At 37.5% G+C, this 16693-nt stretch overlaps 1 protein-coding gene across 1 annotated transcript; it reads left to right on the plus strand.

Annotated features, from left to right (window-relative positions):
• Positions 1-6096: 6096 nt before the first annotated feature.
• On the plus strand, positions 6097-15164 carry LOC150063518 (hyaluronidase PH-20-like). Its single transcript, XM_090333233.1, has 4 exons — positions 6097-6349; positions 9813-10963; positions 11691-11780; positions 14501-15164. The coding sequence occupies exons 2-4, from the start codon at positions 10010-10012 to the stop codon at positions 15038-15040; spliced, it is 1584 nt and encodes a 527-aa protein (XP_090189359.1). The 5' UTR covers positions 6097-6349; positions 9813-10009; the 3' UTR covers positions 15041-15164.
• The last annotated feature ends 1529 nt before the right edge of the window (positions 15165-16693 follow it).

Raw genomic sequence — 16693 nt, forward strand, 5'->3', positions numbered from 1 at the left:
AGGAGTTTGGCCTAGTGGTAGAGTGCTTGCCTAGCATGCACAAATACCTGGGTTTGATTCATCGGTACCACATACATAGAAAAAGCTAGAAGTGGTTGCTGTGGCTCAAGTGATACCCTAACTGTAACTCCTCTGTACAGCACCTTGACAATAAAAATAATTTTTTTATTTTGCCAGTCCTGGGCTTGAGCTCAGGGTCTGAGCACTGTCCTTGGACTTTTCTCAAGGCTAGAGCTCTACCACTTGAGCCTCAGCACCACTTCTAGCTTTTTTCTATGTATGTGATACCAAGGAAATGAACCCGGGTCTTCATGCATGCTAGGCAAACACTCTACCACTAGGCCAAACTCCCGGCCCAACAATAAAAATAAATTTTAAGAATTAATCATAAAGAAATCTCTCAAATTTAATATAGGCTAAGGATCTCAATGAAAAAAAATCACAGTAGAGAATAAATGAATGGGTTGACTTCTATCAAAATAAGTCCCTGACTGTGATCTTCAGTATCCAGAGATAAAGTGAGAAAGAAGAGAGAACTTAGTATTAAAAGGACAATGAGATTCCTTTTCACATGCCTCCTATTGCCAAAGCCTTTACAAACTATGTAGTACAATGCTGGCTTGGGTGTGGAAAAATAAGTACTGTATGAGTATTCTGACCTGGGAAACATTCTAAGGAGACCTACTTGTCAGAGACATATCAAGAGCCATGTGGAATGCATAGGTGAGCCCAGAGTGCCAAATGTGCCAAATGGAATGTCCACTTGAGTCCAGCCTGCAAACTCAGCCAGTGGAATGCACATAAAAAGACTGCGTTCTCAAGGTGATCCCAAACATGGGAAAATACAAACCATGGTGAGAAAAAGAGACTGTGCACCCAAAGCAAAATCTCTACTAACCCCTAAAGCCTGTCCTCATCTCCATATGAAGAGCAGAGGCCATTCGTCTTCCCATTTGCCTAGCTGCCTGCTGTGTCTCTCTTGCACTAGAGACTCATAAACCTTTGTTTCTCCTTTTCTTCTGTGTTGGTAAATTCTTTTCTTTTTTAAAGTTTTTAAAAATTATCTCTAAATAGATCCACAAAGGAGATTCATGTCTTGGTACGTTCCTTTTACCATCCTACAGCTATAATAATAATAATAATAATCTATGATATTTTGGTGGCCCATACAGGAGACACTGAAGAAATTCTTTCTTTATCAGGACTTTTGGTCTCAATGCACTCAGACTTGGGAGTAACTGCAGGTCTCCAGACTGATTCCCTGTGATGCAAAGCCTTCTCCTCTTAGGTGGTTGGATCCTGTAACCCTTAGGGGTAAAGGACCTGAGACTTACGTAGACTTATTCCTTACATGACCTATTTCCCCCGGAAATCTGAGCAACAATGGCCAGGACATCTCTAGTGACACCCAAAATAATCCAGGAAAAGAGATATAGCTGCCTGTAGTCCTGAAGGGTGAAGTCTGTCTCTTCCATTTCAGGTCCCCATTTCAAGAATTATTTCTGCCTTGTGGAAGAAGTCTTGTGCTGTTGGTGAGTCCCCCTTGTATCTTGTCTTTCCTCTTCTCTTCTTCTCCTTTGCCCAGTATTTACTTCCTGTAATGAGATTTCTTCAGTGCGTTTTCCCAGGGTTCTTTTAACTTTCAAAATGACACCCTGAATTCGGGGTGCTTCTGTATGAGTAGAGTGGACACATCACTGGCAGGATTTCCATTCTGTCACTTTTTTTTTTTCAGAACACGTTTACAGCTTGATCTTGTCTTGCTAGAATTCTTTTAAATGGCCAGAGACTCATTATGCACCAATCTCACATTTCTTTCTCAGAATCATGATTTCCCAGAAGTATGTAGAATGTGGCTGGCCTCACTTCAGGTTCCTTTGATACTCTGATCTCTAGCTTCTCTCATGCCCATCTTCAGCATCCAAGCTGGTTTCCAGCCCTCCTTTTTCTTCCAGTTTCTCAGAGGCATTTTCTCTTCCTTTAAGCCTTTCTGTTTTCAGTTCAAAGGAGCCAACCCACCCATTCTCCTCACATAGAGAATTCTCATCTCTCCTCTTCACTGTCAGGACAAACGCTTTATATACATGTTTAATACTACATAAAGTTCCAGTAGATTCTCTCTTGTCTTGGACAAGTTTCCTGGGAACTTAGATTTCTCTTCAGGTCCTTTCTTCTGAAACTGCCCCATTGGAGCTTCTGTTCTCTTCGAACCTTTTAGACAGACTTTTCCATTCTTTCCTTTGGCTGGAGGGAAAGCCTTTTGTTTTCTTTGGATAGTGTGTTGTGTTACTGGTTAAGGTCCAGGTAGAAGAAAAGTTGTGTTTGTCTTATTTTATTTTATGCTCCTGGCTATTAGTGATTAAAGGAAATGCTTCCTAGGTTAGGAGAATAACTTAAATTGTTTGAGTCTCCCAGGATATATGCAAGAAGAAAAAATATGTTAATTATTGCTCACTTATATATTTAATATATCTGCATTTCCCAAGTATATATGCCTTCTTGAATATAAAACTTAGGAAGATACCATCAAGCAACTAACTAAATTAAAATAATTGATGATTAATTAAAATAATTTGTTAGTGAATTGACTCTAACAATCAAGTATGATGGGTAGTTCCACAGGCAAAAAATGTTTTCATCAACCTTATACTGTAACAAGGAAGGCTCACTATTTGATCTGAAGGGTTTAGGACATTTGTAAGTGTTGAAACTGTAATGTACCATAAACATTAAAAGCAAACAAGTCATATACAAATTAATAACAAGAATATATTTTTGTCCATAATAAACATTTATTAAGTACCTAAAGTACTAATTAGATTCAACCTCCAATACAGCCACTGCCCTATAATTATGTTTATAATTGAGCATGCACATTTGAAGTTTCTATTTAAGCCTTGGAATATACTTTATCTCTTATTTCTGGGTTTGTGGTATGTGAATACGTGTGTGTGTGTGTGTGTGTGTGTGTGTGTGTGTGTGTGCCATATACATATGTGTACATTTATACTTAATATAATGAGTGGTTTTAATGGATTTTTTCTAGTCAGTTTGAAGTTGCTTTATCTTTTTAAATTGTTATTGTAGGGATGATATACAGAGGAATTACAGTTTCATGAGTCAGGTGACAAGTAATGAGTACAATTTTTTTGAACCACGTCTCCCTTTCAGCACTCTCTCCCAGTTTTTCTCTCCCATTTCACCCATGGGAGGTACAGTTCATTTTCCACAGTGTTTATTGAGTCTCACTGTTGTATTGGTTCCACTTTTTTCTGTGCCCTTCCTTACTCTCCCAAATACGGACTAACAAACAAGACAAAAGGAAAAGAAAATAATAGTAGCAACAATGGCAACTAAAATTTTTCTCTTGTTACCTTCTTTTGAAGTTCATTTCATAGAACGTTATTTTATATGAATCACTTTTGTCTCTGTTTCCCAGCCTCAGATTTGGTTCAAACTCTTCAAAAGTCCTAATAATATTCCAGGATATTGTCACAATTTACATCCCAGGTCGTCTTACAGTTCCTTTTCTTGTGTCTTTTTCCATGGGTGATTCTCAGGGACACTCCCATCCTGTCATTAACTGGTCCAACTTTTACTCACCTGTTGCTGTAGCACTGAGTTCCTGTTTTGCTTGTCTCAGGTGAGTATCATAGAAGGTTCCTGCTTTGTTGGTGAGGAGACAAGGACAACTGCTGGTCTCATCTATAAGGGTAAATGTTCTCAGATTTTTATGAAATTGTATAGAGGGGCAGAGAGATGTATGAATATTAAGTATCTTTATAATGACAGTAATATGTAGTTGTTTTTGTTCATATTGGTTCATACATTTATGGTAGAGCTATATGTTAGATATATAATTTGTTTTAATAAGCAACAATAATAATAATGGTTATTGATAACTTATAGATGTAATAAACACAGTAACAGCCAATGAAAAGTTGTTCTGAATTTAATACTGAGAAATAATCCTAACTATGACTTCTTAGATTTTTGATATCGGCTCTCCCTCCTCTTTTGTGAAACAGAAACACAACAGAATAATATACAATCACTAAACTGTAAAAACATATCTGGAATCCATATCAATATGTTTTGACACAATTTGTTTAAAATATTACCTCACTTACTTCCCTAGTCCAATGTATAATCCCAAACTACAATCACATTTACAGCCATAAAGTATATTTCAATTGGGCTGAAGGATGAGCTGAAATCTAACCTTGAATAAGATGAATGAAGATGCAGCCAGCTAAATGAATGGCATGACCACAAAGGTGTGAGTGAGTCCTGTTTCAGGAAATCTTCTTCACATTGGTTGTTCTCAGAAGCACAGTGTGGTTCTTGAGAACCCAGGCATGGCATCAAATCTATTTCCCAAGTAGTTCAAAATTTCTGTGTTTCTTTCCACCAGACAATTTATCAGTGACTTATATATGTAAATTAGCTATTTTTTTAATTACCTAGAGTAGCTTTGTGCTGGCAGCTGTATGAATCATTAATGAGCTTGGGTGTTGTGTCTTTTTTCCCCCCCGCCTGTGCACGTAATGCCTTACGTATAAAAGAGGGTGTGGGTGAGGGACAAAATTAATAATAACAATAGGAGCAACTTAGAATTATTGGATAACTCTTATGTGACAGTCTTGTACTCCATTAAGTTCTGTATTGAAAGCTATGAATTGAATTGACAAAATACAGGTGGATAGGAGAAGATCAAAGATATTTTATTGAATATATTTACATACACCTGAAAATCTTTATAAGGAAAGGAAGACCTAAAGAAGAAATGAGGACCAAGGCTTATAATATTTTTGAATAAAAAATAATGACTTGTGAAGAATTGACTCCACAAGGGAAAATGGGGTTTGAGCTTGCTTCTAGGAATAGTCATTTGGGTGAAAGTGAGCAAGAAACATGAAAAAATCCATTCAAAGGTGGGGATATTTCTGTAGGTTTATTTGTGTTGACTCATGTTTGTGGTCATTCCATGTCTTCGGTGGTAAGACTTGTTTCTGGTTTTCTTCATACAGAGTGGTTTCCGTATTCGTTAAAAGTTTGATGCTTTGTGAAGTTGGAGAGCCCTTCCTATATCTCGTGTTTCCTAACCATCTTTATCTCAAAATAAATAATAGGCCAAAGTGATTTATTTTGATATAGTGTGCTCCAAATGTCCTGTCTAAGGTTTTACTATGTTTTTCAAAATAAAATCTGAATTGCCTTCTGTGGAGGGAAGAAACTGGTTCATACTTGAGTAAGTTAGAGGGAGAACTAATACACAGAAAAGATCCAACCTGAGCACATTACTTAATGTTCTATTAAACTTGTCTTTCAGCTATGGTGACAGATCAGTCCAATAACATAGTAAGTCTCACTTAACTGATTGACAGTGTCACTCGCTTATGTTTAAACCTATAAATGTGATGGTTTTTGTCCCATAGGATTCAAATGAAAGCCGTGTTTTCCAGCATTGATTGCACAAACTCCTTCTTAATGGGCCGTTGTAAATCCAGAGGGTGATGATTTTGGAGAGGAATAGAAGATAATTTGGGGGGCTGTTGTAGTAGCTCATTATATTGTCCATGCTAGCGATAAGCATGTGATATTCTTGCCCCAAGCCTTTCATAAGCATGCTCCTACAGACATTAAACTATTAACTTCAAATTGGCAGTTTTCAAGATTTTTTGTAGTGATACTAAATTAGAGCCACAGCATCACTTCCGGCTTTTGCTATGTATGTGGTACCAAGGAATTGAACCCATGGTTTCGTGCATGCTAAGGCAAGCACTCTACCAGTAGGCCAAACTCCTGGCCTGCAAAAGCCACCTTTTTAAAGTTACAAATCCTGTGACATGTTCATATAATATCCTTGTCCCTGAGAACAATTAGGGGAAATAATACACAAATAGTTTTTCTAAGCTGTTTTATCTTCTATGTTTATATGCCATAATTTCATAAATGAAAGAATTGGTTTGTAATTTGGCAAGCTTTTAATGTAAGGCATCTAGAGACAGAAGGGCAAAGAATAAGACTGATTACATTTTGTTGTTGTTGTTGTTGTTGTTTACCCCTTACAGCAAAAAGAATTTAAGGAGGAAAAGATGGAAGTACCTTGCTCTGTGCTCTTGGGAAAAGCTCGCTGCTTTGTGATGTCATCCTTCTAGAGCATTGAAATGGATGCTCTGATCCTTACTATGAGATCACCTGCAGTAACAACCTCACAATCTTCCTGGGAGTCCAACCTGGGCCTAGCTTGGCATGGTTTGCATGAATGCAGGAAGATTTTTGTTTTTACAATGAAGGAGGTACATACCCAAGGCTAGATGTTCTTCCTAACGTCCTTCTTAGCAAGGTAAAAGTGCATGCTTTCTTCTAACAATCTTGATTTACACTCAGTCTCCTGATTGAAAGACATGCCCGACATTTCAGCCAGTAGAGGCCAGATATTTTTTCAGGTCGTAATGTATTCCACATCTACTAGTGAGTTTTTGTGTGTGATGTCCTAACATAAAATCTTTCATACAAGTCCCTGTAACACTCACTAGCTTGGAAAATGGAAAGTTTTCCAGATCCCAGTACATATAGGGTCGCCAAAAGTTATTCAAACATGTTCATTTAATCACCTGTTTGGGATAGTATAGACTTTTGAAAAGGCCAAAGATATTACTTGTCATTTAGTGTAGTTTCTTGACAATTCCCCCCTCAAAATCCTCTTTATTTTTAGAATTGTATGTTCTACCTGCCCTGACAATTAAGGGCAATGTGGGATTAGAAAGCCTCATAAGTACCACAGAATTTTTGTGCAAAAGTATTTAATTTCTACCAATAAATAACTTCCTTATTGCCATTATCAGTGTCAACGCACTGGTTGGACTGCATTCTGCCCATGTAGTAAGCATTCAGGCAGGCAATAACCAGACCAAGAAAGGCCAAAAGCTGGAGGTAAATGCACTCCTTGAACAGTGACACACAGCAGTGTGGGCTTGGGGAAATGCCTCAGGTAGATTGGTAGCTACCAGAAATCTGGTGATAGGTACAAGTAGTACATTGGAAAATAATTTGTTCAGAAATGTTGTGACTGTTATAGTAGAATTAATTGTCTGTTATTTCTTCATCTCTCCTCAAGCCATAAATATGTCACATCTTATAGGAAATAAGTACAGGCCAATAAGCTACAGGGGAGACTTTTGACTCAATACATAAACCGTTTGGTAATTGATGGATACCTTTATGTAATCATTTGTTTTCAGATTGCCTCACTGTAAGTTATTGTATTTTATAAATAATATAACTATTTGTAAAAATATAATGGTGTTAATTACTCTCGTGGAGTCAAGTTTACAATGTATGAGTTTGACCAAATTATACAGACTATAGTGGCTTAGATTATATGATATAAAAAGAAACTTTCTAGTACAATACCACTGTTCAAATGCTCTGTTGTTTTCTGAAAATCCACATATAATTTTGTATACGATAGAGCCATAGTAACAAAAACAGCATGATATTGGCACAAAAATAGATCAGAAGATCAATGGAACAGAATAGAAGACCCGGAAATAAAACCACATACCTAGTGTCAACTTGAATTAAGAAATTTGAAACATTTTCTACTTTGGCTTTTATGCTGATGTTTTAAAAGTTTGTTCAAAACTCTCAGTTTAGATTCCCTACAACTTATAATTGGAGTTGATGGTCAGTTTATGTGTTCAAATTATGAACTAAGTTCTTTTGGGTAAGAGGACTTTAGGAAAAGTCTAAGGTATAAAAGAATTCATCACAAGTCATGGTAGCGGGCAAGGATGCAAACAGTTATTTAATTTCCAAGTGAGGGAAGGAACCAGACACCAGAAAAGTGAGGTTATAATTGGAGTTTATAAGTATAAAGATGGAGAAAAAATAATGTGCTGCAAAGGTTTTGGTTCTATAGTTTTTATCTTGTTTTAGTTTTAGTTACCTGTTCCAGGTGATTGATGCAGTTTTTGTCAAGCTGATTGTCAGCTAGAACAACCCTTTGCAAAAATATATTGTCAGGCAAGACACATGTCGGGTTTTGCTTGAATTCCAATAAACAGTTCTTGCAAAACAATGTAAAGCAACCATCCTGACAGACAAATGGAAGCCTTAACAAAATGGAATAGGTTAGGCTAATTTGGGTTGGAAGCCTCACAAGTTTCTTGTACCCAATGTGATTGTGGCTCATGTTGAATTTTAAAGAATGATTCCCCCAACATTTATGGGAAGACATTTCATTTAATTTTTTTTTGTCATAGGACTTGAACTCTGGACATTGTCCCTGAGCTCTTCAGCTCAAGGCTACATCCCTACCCCTTGAGTCACAGTGCCCCTTCCAGTTTTCTAGTGGTTAACTGGAGATAAGAGTCTCATGGCCCAGGCTGGCTTTGAACCACAATCCTCAGATTTCAGCTTCCTGAGTAGCTAGGAATACAGGCATGAGCCACTGGGCCCAACTGGGAAGACATTTTATTTGAACTGTACCTTTCATAGTAGTGTGCTATTAATCTACTTAAAAGTAAGGGCCCAGGTTTTCTCCCCCCACCAAAAAAAAAAGGTAGAACAAATCCTTCAGAAAGAGAGCCTTTAATTATATCTGCTTGTACTAAAACTTGCAAATACCAAATTCTAAATAGTATATAATTTAATTTCTTACTCTTGGTTCAGAGCCTTGCACCTCAAAACTGGCTGATACTTCTCCATGTTTCAGTCAGACTGACAACATATTTTGCTTATCCAACTCTGTTAAAAGGCCAAAATTGATGTCTTTATTTTAAAACTGGACTAAGGCCAATTCTTGCCTAGAAGATATGAAGTAGCCAATTTCACTTTCAGAGCCAGGCACAGGCATGGCCTAGCTACTCCAGAGGCTGAGATTTGAGGAAAGTCTGGGAGACTGTTATCTCCAATTAACCACCAAACCAGAAGTGGAGCTGTGTGACCTTTGAATAAAAGAGCTCAGGGACAGAGCCTAGTCCCTGAGTTACAAGCCCCATGACAAATGGAAAAAAAAAGTATCACTTTCACAAACATGAAAGTATGATTTTGATGAGAGTAGTATTTGAAGAAGCACTTGTCATTTTGACTATGTATGGTAGTACTTCCTTAGTGAAAACAAAAAAGAAAAGGGATAGAAATGGGCTTGCATACCTATAATTTTGTGAAGGTTGGTGTAGGAAAATCTGTATTTTTGAAGTCAGCTCAGGCAAAGTTACTGCAATTCTGTTCAAAAAATACAAATAAGAAGGGCTGGAATATGGTGCAATACTTGCCTAGCAAGTAAAAAACCCTGGACCAACTGTTAACATCATACCAATAGCAAGGTTCATAAAATTATGAAAGTTTACTATGTTTGAGAGGTTGTATTCACTGTTTGGCAATTAACTATCTAGGAGACTTTCAAAAAAGCAATAAAAAGAACTGGAAGCACAACTTTGAATTTAGTTTCCCTCAATTGATTTACATCCTTGCTTGCTATAATATTCTGTACATCTGTACACACAAGGAGAAATAGTTACAATCAACTCACTGAAGGTTCAGAAATGACTTGTGAGGATGAAAGTAGTATTAATTATTATTGAATTTGTATCATACAGAAGAGAAAATAATTTTATTAATTGAAACACAGGAATAAGTTTTATCTCCCTCAATCTCATTAAACTCCTTGTATATAAAGTTAAAGCTTGCAACCATGGATAAAGCCAAACAGTATAACAGCACATTCTGTAATTCTTTGTGTGTGTGTGTGTGTGTGTGTGTGTGTGTGTGTGTGTGTGTGTGTGTGTCTGTTTTGTTTTCAGCTGTGGATGATGCAACTTGCCTTCCTGAAACATGAAGCAAGAAGAACTATATTTAAATGTAACATAACCATCGGGCCTCAACCCATCAATGTGACCTCATTCCACTCACTAGCTTTCTTCTCTGCATCAAATATTGGAGAAACCAAAATTTGTACAAAGAATTAAGCATTTCTCCCCATCTGCCATTGCCCCTTGCAATGGGAATGCCAAGTTTCGAACACCTTTTCTTCAGGAGTTACAGTGAGCTCTGTGGCGTATCTCACACAGTGCTGGTCTACCTTTTGATACCATGTTGCTTGACACAGGATTTCAGAGCACCTCCTATTATCCCAAATAAGCCTTTCGTCTGGGCCTGGAATGCCCCAACGGAATTGTGTGTTGGAAAGTTTAATGAGCCGCTAGACTTGAAACTCTTCTCTTTTACGGGAAGTCCACGGAAAACAGCCATAGGGCAAAGTATTACAATATTTTACACTAATAGACTTGGTTACTATCCTCACATAGATAGTGCAAGTAATAGTATAAATGGAGGAATCCCCCAGCTGGGGTCTTTACAAGATCATTTGACAAAAGCCAATGAAGACATTTTGTATTACATGCCAACGGACAAAATAGGTCTGGCTGTCATTGACTGGGAAGACTGGAGACCCATTTGGGAAAGAAACTGGGTACCTAAGGATATTTACAAAAACAAGTCGATTGAGTTGGTTCAGCAGCGCGATGTCGACCTTAACCTCACAGAAGCCACCGAGATAGCCAAGACAGAATTTGAAGAGGCAGGGAAGAATTTCATGTTAGAGACTTTAAGATTGGGAAAATTGCTTCGACCCAATCGCTTATGGGGTTACTATCTTTTTCCAGACTGCTACAATCATAACCCCCTGAGGCCGGGTTACAGTGGACAGTGCCCGGATATAGAAAAGAAAAGAAACGATGCCCTGCATTGGTTGTGGGAAGAAAGCACAGCTCTCTTTCCATCCGTTTATTTGAGAAGCGAATTAGAGGCATCTCCGAAAGCTGTCCTTTATGTGCGCAACCGCGTACAGGAAGCCATTAGGGTCTCTAAAGTGCGGGATGCTAGGAGTCCACTTCCGATTTTTGTTTATGCTCGCCTAGTTTTCAGCGATTTAACTTTGCAATTCCTTTCTCAGGTAAGTACATCAAAGTGTGACAGGTAGGAAAATAGTGTTCGCGAATAGTCTTTAGTGGAACTGAATAATTTTGAAGGCAGTGAAATTGGGCTTGAGAAGTCATTTTAGGAATGTACACAAAAGTACGCTATGCCGTGTTTATGAAGACATTCGAATATTACCTTTACTATAGCCGTATAATAGCTAAGAGATCAGGGAGAATTGGTATAGGCATTATTGTAACTCTATTTCAGTTTTTCCTCTCTTTACAACAGAAGTAATTGAAACAATACTATGCCAGGCTTGGTTGCTGGTTCCTACAATCCTATATAGGTGCTCAGGAGGCTGAGACTGCTGGGTCTATGGTTGGAGACTTGCTTGGGGAGAAAGTTAATGAGACCTCATCTCAAACAAGAGAAAGCTGGACACAGTGGAATGAGTCTCATCTCAGCTATAAGGAAAGCAAGATCTAGTCCATTCTGACCTAGGGAAAACACATGTTCCTGTTAAAAGGAAAAATGGTTGGGGATATAGCTAAAATGGTAAAGCAGTGGTTTGATTGCCATGAATCTCTGAAATTACACACAGTACCAGTTAGGAAAACAAGATAGAACAACAATGTTCACTATTTTTATAATGGAAAATGTTGAGTTTATTATTGTTGAACCAACACATTTAGCATTGATATCATTGCCATTTGTTGAGAAATGCTCATTTTATTCTCTGCTAATTCTATCACATTTGCCAGGAGGACCTTGTGAATACAATTGGTGAAACCGTTGCTCTGGGTGCCTCTGGAATGGTAATATGGGGCACTCTTAGTTTAGCACGAAATATGGTAAGTTGAATTGGTAGGCAACAGATGGAAAGGTTTTGGCCTTTAATGGTTGTGTTTGTGTGTGTGTGTGTGTGTGTGTGTGTGTGTGAGTGTGTGTGTTCTATAAACGGGTAATAATTATGCTCAACACACCCTAGTTAGGTGTATGATAAATCAAAATATCTTCCATTTGTTTACATTAGATTGCAAGGTAGAGAATATTACACCAGTTTTCAGAGAACATTCAGAAGTTCAGTGAGATTAAGTGAAATTTTCTAGGGAAAATGGCTTGTAACAAAACCAAGGCTACAATTTCACTTTTCTGACATGGCATTTCATGTCAGAGAATTGTCTTTATTTTCATTTGTCTTTATCCATATCATCTTTATTTTCATCACTTCATTTCTCTTGGCTGAAGAGTAGTGTGTGTGTGAGTGTGTGTGTGTGTGTGTGTGTGTGTGTATTATATATTCTAAGATGGAACTGAATTTTTCCTTCCCTGATGGATACTGTAATAATATTAGTGATGATTGTGTCATGGATAATGAGGAACAAGGTCCAGAGCTCAGGGCCCTGTTCTAGTATCTGTTGAAAATAGACTTGCAGTTGCAAGACTTTTAGATAAATGTATCACCTGACCGTTGTTCTTTGGCTAGATTTCTTACCTTACATTTACAAGCACTTGTGAAACTCAAAGTGACCTAAGCTATTCTATTTATTTTAACTACATCTGTGAGACAGACAGAGCATGGGTAGCAGAGAGTTGTATAAACGGGAAGAAGGGTTTTACCATAACAGACTGTATGTAGGTTAAGAGAAGTGGAATTTTATTCTAATCACCATGAAAAGCCTTTGGGAAAGTTAAGAAGACAGGTGGGTTGTTTATTATTGTTTCTGTGACTCAGTGGGCTAATATTAAGAGGATGAATTCCTTTTGAGGCAAGAATCTTCAGTTCTAATTTGAAATGTTGGCTTTCCATATGCTTGTACAAGTGAGAGCTCCATGACTGCACTGGCCATTTCCATCTTCTAGAGGTCCCTATACTCGTTAACTCTTGGACTTCTTCCTTCTTCAAAGTTAGCAATGTTTAATTCACCTTTGAACTTCAAGTATCTTTTTCATCCCCATCTCATCTTTTCTTATCTAGTGCATACACCTAGAAAAGTTTCTAACCTTTTAGATACTTGTATAATTAGATTGCGGCCTCTCAGATATTTCTTTTTGTTTTTGCCAGTCCGGGGCCTTAAACTCAGGGCCTGAGCAGTATCCTTGGGCTTTCTCAAGGATAGAGCTCTACCACTTGAGCCACAGCATAACTTCTGGCTTTTTCTATGTATGTGATTCTAAGGAATCAAACCCGGGTCTTCTTGCACGCTAGGCAAGCACTCTGCCACTAGGCCAAACTCCCAGCCCCCTCCCGGATATTTCTGGAAAATAATCTCATTACTATCTACAAATTAGTTTGTTCATATAAGCTAACATGATCACATTTTTCTGGGGATTAGTTTAGAGATATCTTTGGAGGCCATTATTAAGCCAAGAATAGATGCCATCACTTCAATTAAGGGGATAAGATACTGATTTGACTGGGAATTACCAGAATTTCTTGCCTTGTCTGTCAGATATAACACCATTACTTCTCTTGGTCTGACAAAAAGGTAGGTCAGTCAGATCACCTAATAGAATTATTCATTTTAAAGAAAAATGATATTTCCAATGTTGTTGTAAAGGCCCATGTCCAGGTTTGAGAACAGTCTCAAGATGAATCTTTCTATGTACTCATCACTCATTCTCTACCAAATTTGTGAAACAACTGCTATTCTGTCTACACAACTGGCTATATATAGCATTTAGCATGAGATATACTTTGTGGAGTATGTTTAGTTTGAGCCACTTTTTCAATGGTGTTTTAGCTTGATTACAAATGTCATATTTACTGCATTCATTTTGTTTATTAAGTGTTATCTTAAGCATTATATTAATTACTTTTATATATTATCTTTTCATCCTTAAAACAACCCAATGCAATAGGCTCCAAAATCATCCTTACTTTGCAGATGAAGACACTAAAGAATATCAGGTTTATTGCTTTTCCCAAGATCACCAAAATTGGGAACTAAGAAGGCTTTCAAGCCTTTCAAGGGGCCCAAATTCATACCGCTGGTCATTAAAGAAACTGGTACTCCAATGAATACAAATGGACTCCAGAGCACATATTGGAATATATGTGCTATGCCTTTTTTATCCCCTACATTAATCCATGCATTATTGAAAAAGATGTAGGCTGGAATATGTTAAACCAAAATTAATCAATTATTCAGTAATATAAAATGGCATGTAAAATTTATATATATTTTCACAAAACAGTTAAAGTTATCTTGCTTGGTAAGGCAAAAATAAAGTTATATTTCCTCCTACTTGGTGTGTGCGAGTTCAGTGGTTTCTTAAAAATTGCTTGTTAAGGGAACTTCGACATGGTTCCTCACATCTGTAATTCCAGCTTCTTGGGCTGCTGAGTAGAAAGATCACAGTAGACTCAGTTTGGCTGAGGCAAAAGCATGAGACCTTATCTGCAAAGCAAAGCAAAAACAGCCTAGGGCTTAAGTGGTAGAGGGCTTTCCTGGCAAGCACAAGGCCCTGTATGTAAACTCTGATAATGGTAAAAGAAAAAGAAAAGTTGCTTATTTTGGTGAATTATTTTGTATATTGACTAATTCATGACTATCTTATCATTGTACAGAAGTCTTGTCTTAATTTACATACTTACTTGGAGACTACATTGAATCCTTACTTAATCAACGTCACCCTAGCAGCCAAAATGTGTAGTCAAGTACTATGCCAGGATCAAGGCGTGTGTACAAGGAGACATTGGAATGCAAGTGACTATCTTCATTTAAATCCATTGAATTTTGAAATTCGAACTCCACAAGTTGGACAGTATGTAGTACATGGGAAGCCCACACTTCACGATCTGCATCATTTCTCCAGGAAATTTAAGTGCAGCTGTTTTGCCAACTTGAATTGCAAGCAAAGAGCAAATGTAGAAAATATCAGTGCTATTAACGTGTGTGCTACTGATGGCGTTTGCATAGATGCCTTTGTCAAAAAGCCACCCAAACCTCAGGTCTTCGGTTGGCTAGTAGAAAATTCTTCCACTGTTTATGTCAACAACTCAGACTCATCCGTCCAATCATGTGCCACAATGTCTCTTCATATCCCTTGGAAAGATTTCAGTGGGTGCCTCTTAGTTATGTATCTGCATTTGAAATACTTGATATAGATTTATAGCAACTATAAAATGAAGAAAAATTGGACTTGGTCTTGCAAAATAACTCTATATTGATCAATAAGATTCCACTTTGAGTTTCAAAAGACAAATGAATAAAGTGAAGTTATTGTACAAAGGTGTTTTTATTAGTAATTTGTGATTTGTTTAAAGAAGTCAAGAAATAATTCATCTGATAATTTCTCTCTTTTAAAAATGGATTCTTGGGCCAGGAATTTGGCCTAGTGGGAGAGTGCTTACCTAGCATGCACGAAGACCCGGGTTCGATTCCTTGGTACTACATACGTAGAAAAAGCCGGAAGTGGTGCTGTGGCTGAAGTGATAGAGCAGTAGTCTTGAGAAAGCCCAAGGACAGTGCTTAGGCCCTGAGTTCAAGCCCAGGACTGGCAAAAAATGGATTCTTTCCAATATACTAGATTGCCTCATTTATAGAGCTATGTGTTTTAGTTATTTTAGTTATTTTACCTTGGAGATTTGTTCTATGTTTTCAACAAGTGTAAATTTAGAAACTATAACTGTATATTTTGTGCACAATTGAGTTTCTTTGGAATTCATATTTATAAAGTGTTCTGATACAGTTTGCACTCTTGAGTTTCAAGTTTATTGTTTGGTACCAAGAATGCATGGCTTTATCTATGCATTCATTGATTGACTCATTTAGCCATCTCATCTTTATATACTATGAAGAATATACTTCATCTCTAGTGGCCTCTAACTCTTGTGATCATTGAGATTGAAGTATGTTTGAAAATGACAGAAAATGTGGAATATTGCAACACAGTGTACTATAACTAGAACTGTCAGTTTGTAGTGTTTTGACACGTTACTAGGAAGTTGAGGGTGGCAAAGCTTTCTGAAAGATGGGTAAATTGTCTTCAAGGTTGAATGGCTGTTAGGTAATATGAAAGATGAACTCCAGAAGCATGCCACAATGAATGTGGTTAGTAGAATAGCACTAAGTTGATGAATTCCATTCTAGGCAGCTGCGATTTTATAATAAGGATGCATTTCAGATCTTTAGGCCTGCACTACTTTTCTATACCCACACATATCACAACATAAGCTGCCTTTCCTTAAATACATGGCCTCCCTCTGGCAGACTTATTAGGAAGATGGGTACTTGGTCTGCTTTACTGACAACTAGCTAGCTTGATGAACAGCATCTGGCACGAGGAGAAGTACCTATTAAATATTTGTATGAAAGCCAATGGGATCTCACCAAGAGATGGCAAATGTGAGAATACTCATAACTTTTCACAGCTTAGAGATTCGTGGCTCAGTGCCGACTAATATAGTTCGTTATGGAAAGATATTATTCATGTGATGTACATAGAGTACAGTTAAGCTTGTTAAAGCATTGATCAGGATTTAGAATCATTGAAGGAAGCATGAAAAAATGGAAAAATAAATGGATTGGGGAGATGATTAGCTGTAATGGATAATTCTAGATTTCAGCTTTTTTTTTTTAGGTCGGTCATGGGACTTGAACTCTGGGCCTGGGTGCTGTCACTGAACTCTTCAGCTCTAGGCTACCGCCCTTCTCCCTTTGAGCCGCAGCACCACTTCTGGTTTTCTGGTGATAAATTGGAGATGAGTCTCACAGACTTTAGTGCTCAGGCTGGCTTTGAACTGTGATCCTCAGATCTC

Source organism: Megascapheus bottae, chromosome 5 (assembly GCF_031878675.1).
Source record: "Megascapheus bottae isolate mThoBot1 chromosome 5, mThoBot2.hap1, whole genome shotgun sequence".
Classification (NCBI taxonomy): domain Eukaryota; kingdom Metazoa; phylum Chordata; class Mammalia; order Rodentia; family Geomyidae; genus Megascapheus; species Megascapheus bottae.

What these genes read in the sequence shown, in the direction of transcription:
- LOC150063518 (XM_090333233.1), top strand. Translation starts at nt 10,010, where the DNA reads ATGGGAATGCCAAGTTTCGAACACCTTTTCTTCAGGAGTTACAGTGAG. An exon ending in CTTTGCAATTCCTTTCTCAG is followed by an intron (nt 10,964 to 11,690) that starts GTAAGTACATCA and finishes CACATTTGCCAG; the next exon opens with GAGGACCTTGTGAATACAAT. An exon ending in TTAGTTTAGCACGAAATATG is followed by an intron (nt 11,781 to 14,500) that starts GTAAGTTGAATT and finishes ATCATTGTACAG; the next exon opens with AAGTCTTGTCTTAATTTACA.